Raw genomic sequence first — 14,862 nt, 5'->3', positions numbered from 1 at the left:
TGTTGTATATCTTACATAGTTATTTTTCTAATTTAAATTGCAGTGTTAAATGTTTATTGACAATCAATAAGGTTAAGATTATTTGTTCAGACCCATAACATGTGGTACCCACATGTTATGGGTCTGATTTTGCAATTAATGATCTAAATTAAACCGGTACAAATATCTTCCGTGGCTTACAGGCTTTTCAAATTTTCCGGAAAATATGTTTAAGTGAGATATTTAATGTACGGAGCATTCTATTAGCATATTACCCCATGTCTACGTGCGTAGCATGAAATAAGTGTACTTCTTTAGATAGACAACACAAGGAAAATCACTATGATGTGATTCACTAGAATAACTAATAAGCTTGTAAATACGAAAAAAATAAGAATATCGATAGAAGAATGAGAAGTGCTAGGAAATCGAGGAAGTCGATTACTAACCACTTGTCTATTCGATATATCCTATATTTCCTAACTTAGTGCTCATATTAAGTTTAACAACATATGCCTTTATCGAAATCCTTGGCAGTAATAAACAGAAGCTTTACTTTTCATTGTTTTACCATTAATTGAAATCAAACATAATTGTATATTACACTGTTTCTTCACAGTAGTACCAGGAGTAGCTATGTGTACTGCTTAACGCCGACCTCGACAAGTTCACGGCGACGCTAAGATGGCGGCGTAGTCTAAGCCGCACGATGGCGAAATTACAAACAGTTGTATTTTGCATTCTTTTTGAATTATTTTGGCACTTAATCAAAGCAGTGCCATCTCATGTTGTGCTATTTCGTTCACCGGAAAGCCTTGAGGAAAACTAAAGGCTAGTTGTGACATGTGCCATTGCTAAAGGCAGCCTTCCCATGACGATCTCCTGGAGAAGAGACAGATTTCCTTGAACACAGAACGAACTTATGAAAATAAGGCATACTGATTACTGTCAAGAAACTTTGCAGATATCAAAATTGGGTAGTAGCCATGTTGGGAATTACACGTGTTGGGCAAAGAACGCATTTGGATCAGATCAGATATCGGTCTCAGTTGTACTTAATTTAAAACTCGGGTGGAAAGTGACAGAAGAACAAAGTACAGTCCTCAACGTAGTAATAGGACAACGCATAGAACTTCATTGCTCGTATTTCGTGGTAAGTTTTTGTGCAAGTTGACCTACTTACACAAAAAAATGTTATCAAAACTATTTTCATTGCAATCAGACTCAAAATAAATGAGTTTCATTTTCGCTCCTTTTGATGGCGGTATAGAGATCTATGCAACCGTCTTCCAACGCTCGCTTGTTTTTCCGACGAACGTTAACTCAGATATATTCGATTAATAGCTTAGGAATAGTGTGTATACCTTCTTGGAATACTAATTATACGAATGCGAATTTATTGCATATTGATGTGGAAACAGGCAACAAAGATATTACTTCGTCTGCGAAACTCGAAATTCGACCAAATCGCAGTGTCCAGATCGCATCAGTGTTAGCGGAAGATAATGGAGACGTTACGTGTGGAGCCCGCAATTCTACAGGAACAATCCGCAAAACGTTTAATTTCGCCTTGACTGGTTTGTAAAATCCCATAATCGCATACCATGGTTATATCAAAATGTCACTGGTAGGGAAAAAATAATTATTCAGCGTTCTTTTGAATTGAACAGAACATAGGTTCAGTTTGCACAGGACACATCGACGTTAAAAAACGCTCGTACTTTATTAACATTCTTCAACAATGTTCGTGCATATTAGATATCGCGGTTTTCTAGGTAAACTGTTAATTTGTTTTTTTCTTTTGAAAAACCTATGTCATTTGTACGCTATAGTTCAAAAGCAATTAAGCTTGAGGGATGCTGAAGTAACTTGACGCATCTTTTATATTTTGTGACTTGCTGCTAAATTAGCCTTTAGGAGCATACTCGCGAGAACTTCCTTATTCGTTTAGACAGCTGCTCTTTCTCAAATTATTAACGTTTTGCATGTACAGTGATTGATAAATCGTCGATTAAGGTAAACGCTTTTGAGTAGTGACCAATGGTATTTCCTATTTTTCGTACATCAAAAAACATCGTCTTTTACAGGTCTGCAGAGGCTATGTCTTATACAAAAACCAATTAAACTAATGCTTAAAGTAATTTTTTTCTATACAGCAAGATATTTTCATCACATAAAAGTACGCGGTAGGCCTACGGTCTTTGCTGGGTCCCGTCAGGGGGAGCTACAAGTATTGTCTAATATCAAAGAGTCCAAGCTCAAGGCGGGATTCAAGATGGCGAACCATTCAAAGCCAGCCATGATGACGGTCGGAGCACACCTGAGTATCTTCGTTCTAATATTAAAAGTCCAAGTTTTATGCGCGATTCCACCACAGATCGTCCCATTTAAACTACCTGATGATCTGGAAGAGGGTCAGCGATTAATAATAACCTGCGCCATTAGAAAAGGAACCCCTCCATTTGTCTTTTTCTGGCAGAAAAATGGACGTCCTCTAGCAGAAACTAACGGAACCCGAATTGTCCATAACGACGACTATCAAGAGACACTTAAAATTCAAACACTTGGCGGCGACGACGTTGCTAATTATACGTGTGCAGTAAAAAACGCGTTCGGCTCCGATCAGATATCGGTAGCTGTGCTGCTTAAATTTAAACCTCGGTGGAATGTACCCGGCAAAGAGAACAGTGTCATCACCGGCGTAGCCGGTGACAGCATTATGTTTGATTGTTCAGCTATAGGATATCCAACTCCCGCTATACGAATATTCAAGGGTAAGTAAATTTTCTCATAGAAGTACTAATAATGACAGAACTAACCCATTTTCGTAATATATTTGCAAAATACGTCTAATTAAAGTAAGTTCTAATTGATTTAAGGAGCTGGATCTAACCGGTCCTTTAACTTTCTAATATCGTTTGCATTCACTTTATGAAGCAAATAATGTAAAATTTTATGTAAGACCGTAAAGGTACGTGGCACGTCCTTACTAAAACTTATGAAGCTAGCTAAAGAAGTATAGCAAATGAAATTTATTATATTCCTATTTCAGGCAATCTGGATCTCACCAAGTCGAAAAGAATTGAGATTCTTCCATCCGGTTTAATCCGACTGAATTCGTTCTCGTCTAAAGACGGAGGCAACCTGTTTTGTGAAGCCGAAAACTCCATTGGTGTTATTCGAAAATCAGCAATTTTAGTCTTTACCGGTGCGTCCAATATTAGTCATAAAAAAAATTTTGTAGCTTTCAATGGTTTATTCAGCACTCCGGCGACTTAACTTAATCGTCGAAATTATACACCTTTGACATCGGTAGCCTACCTGGCCCCATTTATTTGAACGGGAAGTGCAACTATATCGTATTTTATACCTTTTTTAGGTAGACAAAGCATTTCTAACCATCCAGATTATTAGCAAGGATGAAAAAGTTGACATTACTACAAACCACAAAAAAATGCTGGTGGAATTACAACGTCTGTATTTTCATAATGAATCATCAAAACAAGTAGACATTAAAACTACTAGGTTCTTTGTGGAATTGCAATGGCGGGATCAGATTAGAGCTTTAGCGATCATCATAGTTTTAAGATGGCTATCCAGTTTGCTAATTTTCACACCAGTCTTTTTCAAATATGTTAAAGCATGTCCACAGCAAATCGCTTCTCTTCGATATCGGAGAACCTCGGAGATCATCAGAGACTTGTCATTTAGGAATCCTTTCCGTTGTTTTCATTTGGAGGAAAAAGGACATTCCACTAGTACAAAATGATATTAAAATAGTGCATACTTACGCTTATTAAGAGTACATGCAAATAGGAAACCTTCTAGGACAACATATTGGTAATTACACATGATCAGCTAAAACACTTTCGGATCAAATGTCGTTCCAAGCCATGGCCAAATTCAAACCGGAGTGAAACTTTCGCGCTAATCCGAAACATGTAATTACTGGTGTCACCGGAACTTTCGTGTAGCTAAATTGCGTTGCTGCATGACATTCAACTTTTGTTTAAGTGACAAAAGGTAAGTCTTCTATAGTGCATATATGCATGGTTCACGATCAATCCTTATCGCTTAATCAAAGGCAATAGGCTTGATAAAATCAACTAAAGTACAATTTGATTAAGATGATATTATTTTGCTTATAGGCCCTTTCAATATACGTGGCTAAAGGGTTCCTAAAAGGTCATATGAAAGCTAATTATTCATTGTAGTGATACATGTCGTTATAATACCATACGGTACACATTAGAACGCCGTTAGGAATCTTGTATTATTGGAATACCTCTCCTTTGGCTTTAACAAATACAGTGATTTGTCATAACCTCTTCCAAAGAGCCCTTGCTTAGGTCCTACAAATTTAAAGTTATTCCGATCTTTGAATACGGCTAATTAGCGTAACGGCTCAAATACTTCGTTGTAGCCATAGCCTTTATATAAAGTTTTGTTAAGGGGTTCGTCCCAAACAGATTCGTCATAGCAGTGGCCACAAATAATCCAACCCTTAAAGCTATAAGCAATTAAAAAATCAAGTGTATACGTGGAGCTGATTTATCCTCATACTTATAAGATTTTACAAGATATATGTGTTAAAACGAAAAATTTGTTTTTTAGGCAACGTCTCATTTACGTGGAGTCTCGATATAAATTCACTCCAGTAAACGTTGTTTATATTGCCTCGCTGTCAATGGAAGATAAGGAAAAATTCACATGCGGAGCTTACCATTATTTTGGAGCCATTCGTAAAACACTAACTCTTCTCGTGGTCGATAGGCGATTACTCAAGTAAACATTTTCTGAGCTTTCGCTCAAAATGACACAGAAAGTCAACTTGCTGTACTCTACGGTATAGTAAGTTAAGAATATAATAACATTTGTGGCTTTGCTGAGTCGTGAACCCTTTTATCGAAACACATTTTTAAAATCCCTTTGAAAAATACATTTTTTCAAAGCAGCAATGCCTGCCCACTTACGGACTACTCTGAGACCTAATAGTGCGTTTCACTGAATGTACCACAATACTAATAAAAGTCTTAAAGCGTAAAAAGAAACCTTAATATGAAAGTTACGTAAAAAATAGAAACAGAAATTATATATTACTCTTTTCGCACGTCTATCAAAATCGCTTCTCGGTACCACTAGGGGGCGCCACATGTACTATGTAATTATCGACTCCGAAGCAGGAGGCGGGTACAAAATGGCGGCCGTTTAACACATCGAGAAGCCGTGCTAGATGCCAAGATGAACCCGATAGTTTTATTGTATGTGGTTTTGTTATTCGATCATATTTATTGTGTTCCACCCCATATTGTTCCTATTCGACTACCAGAAAATCTTGAAAAAGATCAACGATTAGCAGTGACATGCACGGTCGCCAAAGGAAGTCTTCCTATAGCGTTTACTTGGAGAAAGGATGATGAATTTCTTAACCAAAATGATGATTTAAAGCTTGTCCACAACGATGATTATCAAGAGACACTGCAGATTTCTAAACTAGATGGCATTCATGTCGGAAACTATACTTGTGCAGTGAAGAATGCTTTTGGCTCTGATCAGATGGCTGTCGCCGTAGTTCTCAAATTCAAGCCGCAATGGAAAACTAGCCCCACTGAAGCAGGCCATATTGTTGCAGCAGTAATTGGGACAAATATTGAGCTAGACTGCATCACCACAGGTCATCCAACACCAACAATTAGGGTGTTTTCAGGTAAACAGGACATCAGAGCAATGTCTTTAATTAAGTCTTCTTGACCTGCTGACCTTCTTGACCGAAATCTGTCACATTGAAGAATCCACTTTTGAAGGGTTATTCACTTTTGTAAACTTACTTCTTTACTATTTTTTGGTCTAATTGTAATGTGCGCCTTTCTAAGCCTAAAAATGACAACTATCATTAGAAATATTTAGCGAATCGACCAGCCTATTTTTATAAGACATCAAGCAGGTGTTGGTTAGCAGTATTAACAAGTAATTCTCTTATATTAAATGTCGTTTAGCTATTTGCTCATCAAAGCGTTTGAATATTTACCCGCTATTTATTGTGTTAAAAGAAAATGAAATACACTACTGCTTTATATACGTTTCACTGTCGTGCATAGTTAAGATATAGATATATAGTTTTATTATAAACAAAAATACGTCAATAAATAACTTAGGTCTATTACGGCCCCGTAAATAATATAAAACAACAATTCTCTACAGACCGTGAGGAAATTACCCAGTTATCGAGGGTAAACATCACTCGAAACGGCTTAATTCGCATCTCATCGTTAGCCCTACAGGATAAGGGCAAAATCACCTGTGAAGCGCAAAATGCTCTTGGAGCCATTCGGAAGTCTTTCCAAATCGCACTTACTGGTAACTTAGTACGATGTGTTATCCAATATATACATTAGTACAGACTTAACCTTGAACCCCTGACATGATAACTTAGGCCGTATCATTATTCCCTAAATTATCTTTCCTCTCAGTAATATTTTAACGGACTGAGCCGTTTTGACACGCACGAGCGCTAGCAAAACTACTAACCAACAAAAAAGATGGTCGGTTCAAGACGTTACTTTAGTCATAACGATTTGAATACCGCCGCACTATTCTATAATTTTATTTCTTTTTAAAGATGTATAGAGCTAAGAGGTTGCCGCCAAAAATTCAAGTTGCCGTCTCATTTAACGATTATAAACACGGCCATAAACAAACGAAGAAAATAAAATAATTACTTGCCTACGTTAATACTGATACTTGTTTTATTTGACCTTTGCAAATATTTAAAAAAGCGGAGCAAAAGCTTGCCATTAACGTGTTTATAAACTGACCTTCTCAATGAAGTTTTTGGGTGAGTTCCACCAGGAGGCGCCACCTGTGACGACTCTCATCTTACGGTGCGCTTCTCCCAACTTACAGCGGGTACCAAGACCCGCTTGCTTAACTGCATGTACATTAACTCATGATGAGGAACTTACACATCTGTATATTTAGCTGGTTTCTCTGTACCGTATCCATAAATGCTCTGCAACCCCCCCAAGTTACACCAGCACGGGTTCCGGAAATAATGGAAGAAGGACAACGACTCGCGATTATGTGTGCAATTTTTAGTGGAAGTCCTCCAATATCCTTCTCATGGCGAAAGGATAATGTGCAGCTCGTATCCAATGGCGAGATAAAAATAAATCATATTGACGATTACCAAGAAACGCTGGTAATTCCACGACTTACCCCTCTTCACGTAGGGAACTACACATGCAGTGCAAAAAATGCTTTTGGATCAGATCAGACTTCGGTGTCTGTAGTGCTTAAATACAGACCTCGTTGGATAACAGAGAGCTCTGGTAGAATTTCAGCGGCAATCGGTGAGGACGTTACTATAGATTGTAAGGCTCTTGGGCATCCATTACCAACGGTCCGTATCGTTAAAGGTAAGTAAACAACTTGTCGTATCTTGGTGTTTATGTTTAATTTTATGTAAATTCATAACACGCAACCATTAGAAAGTCAATTAAATTAGAAATCTAAAAAATATAAAATTAAAATAAAAGAAATCGGCACGAAAATGACCACATCCTTTTAATATTGTGTCCCATAAATCTAAAGAAACAGTTTTATTTTAGACTACCATCAAATATACGTAAACGTTTTGACTACATTTTACGTCTTGTAAGAAGCAGTGAACAGAGTATAGCATATTGAAGTATCAAATCTTAAACAAGGCCTGGCATTTTTCCCTCCAAACAGCGCCACACCAATGTAGTGTAATTTCAATTTATGCGCAATCTATAAATTACGTTTTGTCTCGTAAAAAATTACTACGGTTCTTATTATATATTTGCACCTATGAAAACGCTAGGACATGGCCAATCAATTATCAACATAAAACTGAAATAGGTTGTATTAGAAGGAAGTACAATACAAACATACGACATCACCAGCATTCGTACTATTGGGTTATAAATTTTTTCTTTTTTTTTTTAATATTTTTTTCAAGCCGATTCAGATCCTATATTTATATAAATACGCTTACAACTGACAAATGTTTTTTATTATTCTGTTATTATCGATTCCAGCTAGGATGATTCTCAAGTAACAGTTTTTTTAAGAAACAGTTTTGCGTTGATATAATTATTTGATGTAGCCGCAAATTTAAAGCTATGGCACAAAAAGCTACTTCTGGTTGATACTGTCGTGACGACGACTTCTGTTTCGTAAAGTGTTCTGACAACAAGAGAACACCTAAAGGAACATTAATCTTTAAGTATTTTTCTAATCTAATAAAAGTGTCAACAATAAAGACACGAGCTTATAGACCATGTTGCAGATAACTTTTATCGAGTGTTGCGAAGCTAAAAAGATGCTATTTAATTATATTAATACGCCGATATTCGGCAGGTGATTCTGAGGTGAAAACTACACCAAGGCTGCTTGTGGATGCCGGACTGATTCGAATCAAGGAGGTTCAACAGCTAGATGCAGGGGAATTTTTCTGTGAAGCATCGAACTCAATCGGAAAGGTTTCTAAAATGGTTCAGCTTGTATTAACAGGTAATACTTTTGCGTAGGTTTCTCGTGCAATCAAACGCGATGATTTATTGTTAAAACGTTACGTCTTATTGCCAATTTCATATAACCCTTCCATATCTTACACTTTCTATTATCTGTAACAGTTGCTTGGCGTTTTAGGAAATGGCGGCATCGTTTTAAATTAGGTAAAAGAAGGGGTTCAGAAGAAAGAAAGAAGAGCGAAAGAAGAAGAAGTTCGTTCTCTTACCGTGTACCCAATTGAAACGCATGCTCGAATTTTTCTTTATTCAAGAATGTTTTCAAGAGTTCTTTAGAATACCATTACTTATTAGAGCTGTGGAAAAGGTATGAGTTTGGCGCAAAGTCAGTTTTGTCCCGCTAGGGGTCGCTACGGTTACTATACTCAAGATTTTTGGAGCCGTGCGCGACTTTCAAAATGGCGGCACTCAAGAGTCACCGGTCATTGCTTAAAATGATCTTCCTCACTCTAGTCTTTTTTGCAGTCGTGAAAGCTAATGGTAAGTATTTTTTGCTTTGTTGGATAGGGAAATGAAAACATTGTATATCATGTGCAAGTAAATCAACAGCAAATCTCCTACAACGATATTCATATAATTTAAATCATTATGTTCTACTACATATATATGATTTATATATGATTTACGTTTTATACCCCTGTTACTGGTTGTCTGTTTTCTTTCTAAAAAACGTGTCACTTAATTCTATCTAAACAACTGACCAACTAATTTTTAGGTCCCCCTGAAATTATCCCATTTCGTGTACCCAACGGTTTGACCGAAGGTAAACGCCTCACTCTAATGTGTTCAGTAAGCGCTGGAACTCCACCGATATCCTATTCCTGGCTTAAAGATAGTTCCGCTGTTGGAACCCTGCCTAATGTTCGAATTGTACATACTGACGAGTACCAAGATAATCTGCAAATCGAAAAACTCGGTGCTGAGCACGTTGGAAACTACACATGCAATGCGAAAAATCTCTATGGATCTGACCAAATGACCGTACAAATTATGATAAAAGTTTCTCCTCGATGGACTGTAAATAATAATATCAAGGATGTAAGAAGCGTGGCAGGCAATAATTTCTCTATAGACTGCAGGGTTATGGCTCACCCGGCAGCAGTAGTCACATTTTATAAAGGTAAGCGCTGCAGTCCGATCTTACTTAAGGCAAAGAATTCACAATTGTAAGGTTCAGCATTTTGAATTACGCTAGAATTATTAGTTACCTTAATTCGGACGTAGTGTTTGTTGTACATAATTATTTGGTGAATAGAATGATTGTATTATATTTGAAATGATGGTTAGATATATTTTCAGTGAACCACTGAGGTAAGTTGAGAGCAATTATAGTTTTCTCAGCTCCGCTTACTTGCAGTGCCATTGAATTTTTTTTTACAAAGCAAGTATATTTAACAGCTTGACGGTACTTTGCAGCAGCTTATTAATGAAATACGAAGTTTTAACTTGAGTTTAATCTATAAATTAAATTATTTTTTGCTGAGATCTAAATTGTTTTAAAGTGTAGTTTGTGTCCGGTTATGAGCATTGTAGAGGGGTAATTACTGAGTTTCAATTGAGCCAAATAGTATCGCAGCATATTGCTTTGCAGGAAATATGAAGCTGATACCGACTAATCGTGTTCATATTGACGATGGCTACCTGACGATACCAATGGTTATTCCGGAAGATCAGGGGGACATTACTTGCGAAGCTTCCAATGAACTAGGAAAAATATCAAGAACTGTGTCACTTCACCTTAGTGGTAACAGCATTTAGGTCGTCATTTGCTTTAGCGCCATTTATTTAAACTAGGCGAATTGAAATTTCGGCTTAAAATTAAGCTAATGAAGTTGACTTTCCTTCTGCAGTTAAACGGTAACATACTTTACGTGAGAATGTGATATTTAAAAACCTTAATTCTCACAAAATATTTGCCGCTTTAAGGCGTTTAATGCACATGATGTTTTTCAACTAGCTTTCAAATGGTCAGTCTCGCAACCTCTTTTTATTCTGGCTCACATTTACTCTAGTACAAAGGCGTCCAATTAAATATCATAATGGAGATTACTATGCTGCCTATACGTTATGGATGTGTGTATTTATCTCGAATATAAACAGACAAAATAGGTACAATATTATAACTTGATAATATATCAAGCATTTATGGCTAATAATATGAACCCAAAACAACAAATGTGCAGTCAATAAGTTTTGATATATTTGTTCGTTTATGTGCTATGAAAAAAACTACTTCAAACCTAAACTTCAGCTATACCTGAAATTTCCCCTGTAAAAATTAGCCGGTGATCTCACAGAGGGCAAGCGTTTATCGGTCATATGTTCTGTAAGTTCTGGAGCACCACCAATATCCTTCTCCTAACTAATAATAGAACGCCGATTGATCATTTTGCGTGAAAATCATACATTTTGATGATTTTCAAGATGTGCTTCAAATAGAGAAGCTTAGCTCAGATCACGTTGACAACTATACTTGTGTCGCTAAAAACACGTACGGTCCCGACCGTATGTTAGTGTCAGTAATTCTAAAGGTTGCATCCCGGTGGACCTCGGGTGCAACAAACATCCCTATGAAGATTATCGCGATATCGGGAGAAACCGTTAGTTCGGGCTGTCGCGCCCATTGTGGCCTTTTTGAAAGGTAAGCTTTTTAGCTTGCTTAATCTAGTCCTATACGTATATTTGGTTCATTTACACAGCTAAGCTGTCCAATTCGCTATTCGCTTTTAACATCGAAATATTTTAATTAGATTTTTACGGCAGTTTACGCTCATTATTGCTTAATTTTTTTTATTACCTTTTTGGTAGCAACTCAAACAGTAAAAAGAAGTACGGATACATACACTCGCATAGGTCTTTTAAGTCGCTAATAAAAGTTGGGATTAACTAAGCTATATGGATTATTATTACGTTTTACTTATTGTAACTGTAACTAGCAGTAACTGTCACGTAGTCGGGCACATAATAACTGTACCTATTAATCCTTTGCACACCTATCTGATGTAACATTTAGCAGATATTATGTTCTTCATTCTTCATTCCAGGTGAAATTGAATTGGTAGCGAATACTCGAATTCGCTTTACATCTTGAGTTTTAATAGTCAACGAGGTTTCACCTCTTGATAAGGACGATTACGCTTGCGAAGCTCATAACACTCTTGGGAAAATATCCAGAACAATCAACATCATACTCAGCAATAACAACGCCAGACAAACGCTGTTTGGTTACTACAACATGACTCTACAGTTCTAAAAGTAATCAAAAACCGCTCCGTTTTCATAAATGCTGACTGAGCAAAAATCCCTCACTTCCACGTGTACGCGCGCTATTTTTTCGGAGCAGACAGTTTAAGGTTGCAATACATTTACTAATAAAGCCAAAATTTTTTCTTGCATATGTAGAAAACTTTTTTGAATGTGTATCTTACTACATTCATTCAGTCCGTAAATGATATTAGTCAATGAAAAATCATTAATTGGAAGATGGCTTTATCTAGAACACTTTTCTGCCGGTCCCACCAGACGGCGCTACCTGTATCAAGCTACTGATTGCGGGTTTGACTCCATGTTGATTTTGTACAGCCTCAACTAAGTGTTTCTGTCTCGCTTTATATCCCTGAGCTCAGTGTTTTGTAGCAATGAATGCGGTCGTGGTCATTTGTGGTATTCTATTGGCCCCGACTACTACTGCGCAAGGTAAACTATAAGTCATAAAATATTAACCACATTAATAAATTTATATATGGAGTTAAATTTATATTTACGTGCGTATAGAAAAGCAAGCATATTAATACGTAAGTCAAAAGAGAGCTAATAAAATTAACAGTGTCTGTCTCCCTTTGCACAATTAATAGGTCACTGCTTTTATTTGTTATTTAATAGATCAGAAACTAACAAAAATGTATTTTCAGCTCCGCCGGAGATCACTCCCTTCAAGTTACCCCCGGATTTAATTGAGGGGCGCCGTTTATCACTGTTCTGTTCACTTACTATTGGTACCCCTCCAATATCCTTCTCATGGGCAAAGGATGGCTATGCTGTGGGCTCGTTACCTGGTATAAAGGTCTTCCACGTCGATGAGTATCAAAATGTGTTGCAAATCGAAAATGTGTCTGTGGATCATGTTGGCAACTACACCTGTTCTGCTAAAAATGCTTTCGGCACAGATCAAATGTCAGTTCGATTGGCTTTGAAATTCAAGCCTCGTTGGACTATGTCTAACATTGAGCAGGATAAAAAAATTCTTACTGCAGTGGCAGGTCAAAGTCTTGCTGTAGACTGCAGTGCCGTGAGTTACCCGGCACCAACAATAAAAATACTCAAAGGTAAGTGCCGCGACAACTTGCACCCAAAGGGGTGTCTTTAATATGTTTACAAATATGTGGCCAACTTAATTCAAGCTTTCTTGTAGAATTTTTTTTTGGTAAGAAAGGTAATATTTTTGAGATACATTTAGTTGAGAAGAGTGACTCCAATAGATACTAATGAGATACGATATGCATTACGCGGCCTATTTTACTTTCTTAGATTAGATTCCATTGTGATGCATTACGAAATGCTTTTTCAGAAACCCTATTTCCACAGGATGCTGTATTTATTTGCATTATTTCTTTATAGCGTTGTCCTATCCAAGTCGGTAGTACTCTATTTAACGATATATAAAATACACAGTGTAGAAACCTCCACAAAGACTAATACAACGAATATTTTGATTTTCCGTTAATCGTTAGACAGTTTTTTTTAATAAAAACTATTTAGAAAGAGTATAATAACTGTTGTTTGTACTTACTGTTTCGACACTTTGACATTTTCTACAATAGTTCGAACAATTTTATCTAACAAAATATATCTATGCTCTGTCTGACGATAAATATATGATAAAATGTGCCTAGATTTTGACAAAACTGGCCGCTTGTATCAGAATTACGATAAAATAGACCTTGCCTCTATTTTAGGGAATCGTGAGCTAAATTCTGGCGGGCCACATCAATTACAGTTGGGTGTCATGACAATCAAGCGTGTAGAGCCCGCAGACAAAGGCGAATATACCTGTGTAGCAGAAAATGTTTTGGGAAAGATTCAGAAGACCTTGTTCATCGCACTTAGCGGTAAATAACTGATATCTCTAACACCAGTTCGTACCTAGTCCGCGAACCACTTTTAGCGCCAAGCGCCCTTTTTCAAAGCATACACATTTTACTAATTCCTTTAAAGAAGTCACTTTTGGTTGTGACTTATTTGCACTTCTCCCATAATATTTAAACATGACTGCTTTATACTTCTTGACCTCGACAATCGTTAGCCTAACTCGCCTATAAAAATATTAAGTCATATAGAAGTTGTCAATATGTCCCGCAAGACGGCGCCACCTGTACTGAGACAATAAGGGCAACCCGCCACAAGATGCTAACTGTTATGGCGTCCGTAGTAGGGAAAGAAATCCCGACATGGCGCTCCAATTTACGAAAAAGTGGTTGGTTTTCGGATTCATTGTTTGTGAATTTTCACCACTTTTCTCGCAGGGTAAGTATACCTCTATAGTAAACACCTATGTCGAACCATTATCGTCTTCTTAAGGCCAGAGTATCCAAACCATTTTTTTAAGAAGTAAATACTTCTACTAATAGACAAAATATGTCTATTCTATATATGCATTCAAGTTACATGGAATATTTAGCATGAAATAATGACAAACATTGTTCATTTTTAGCGCCTCCCGATATCAATCCATATAAAATACCTGATGATCTGGCCGAAGGTAAACGGCTTTCGATCATGTGTTCTGTCAGCTCCGGCACGCCTCCGATTTCATTTTCGTGGTATAAAGATGGCAATCCTATTACCAATTTAACGGGTGTAAAAATCGCTCACATAGATGACTTTCAAGATCAACTACAAATCGAAAGTCTCTCTCGAGATCACGTAGGCAACTACACATGTAATGCGAAGAATATATACGGAGCGGCCCGTATAGCTGTGCAAGTGGTGATGAAGTTCGCACCAAAATGGCTGCTTGACCAACAGGATACTGCAACAGTCACTAGAATTGTAGGAGAAACCGTGGAGATTAATTGCCGCTCTAATGGCCATCCAACGCCGGATATAAAAATATATAAAGGTAAATAAACGCTTGTATCTGTGTTCGCAGGTATGCTACTGGCTTAATGCGAGTTAAAGTACTGGAAACGATGTTCTAAAGAAACATTTCAACAAAAAAGTAACGTCTGACTGAGCAACACATATCCTTACAAAAACAATATATTTCTAATATTTTCTTGCTGGCATTTTTTTTAATCTTCAGGAAGTCGTGAAATTCTGCTGGATGAACGTA

The 14,862-nt window shown here is 37.1% G+C and overlaps 2 protein-coding genes across 2 annotated transcripts; both read left to right on the top strand.

Annotated features, from left to right (window-relative positions):
- Positions 1 to 2,254: 2,254 nt before the first annotated feature.
- On the top strand, positions 2,255 to 10,452 carry LOC111269917 (hemicentin-2). Its single transcript, XM_086972268.1, has 8 exons — positions 2,255 to 2,753; positions 3,032 to 3,187; positions 5,309 to 5,686; positions 6,181 to 6,336; positions 7,209 to 7,394; positions 8,362 to 8,514; positions 9,247 to 9,651; positions 10,123 to 10,452. Exons 1-8 carry the CDS (start codon positions 2,255 to 2,257, stop codon positions 10,287 to 10,289), a joined length of 2,100 nt encoding a protein of 699 aa, XP_086828394.1. The 3' UTR covers positions 10,290 to 10,452.
- Positions 10,453 to 12,169: 1,717 nt separating this feature from the next.
- On the top strand, positions 12,170 to 13,647 carry LOC147752194 (myelin-associated glycoprotein-like). Its single transcript, XM_086972267.1, has 3 exons — positions 12,170 to 12,227; positions 12,443 to 12,856; positions 13,487 to 13,647. The coding sequence occupies exons 1-3, from the start codon at positions 12,170 to 12,172 to the stop codon at positions 13,645 to 13,647; spliced, it is 633 nt and encodes a 210-aa protein (XP_086828393.1).
- Positions 13,648 to 14,862: the final 1,215 nt, after the last annotated feature.

The sequence above is a fragment of the Varroa jacobsoni genome, unplaced genomic scaffold, assembly GCF_002532875.2.
Source record: "Varroa jacobsoni isolate VJ856 unplaced genomic scaffold, vjacob_1.0 scaffold_1423, whole genome shotgun sequence".
In the NCBI taxonomy this organism is placed as follows: Eukaryota; Metazoa; Arthropoda; class Arachnida; order Mesostigmata; family Varroidae; genus Varroa; species Varroa jacobsoni.
Note: the sequence above shows the minus strand (reverse complement) of the source record. Positions and strands in the feature narration are given on the sequence as shown.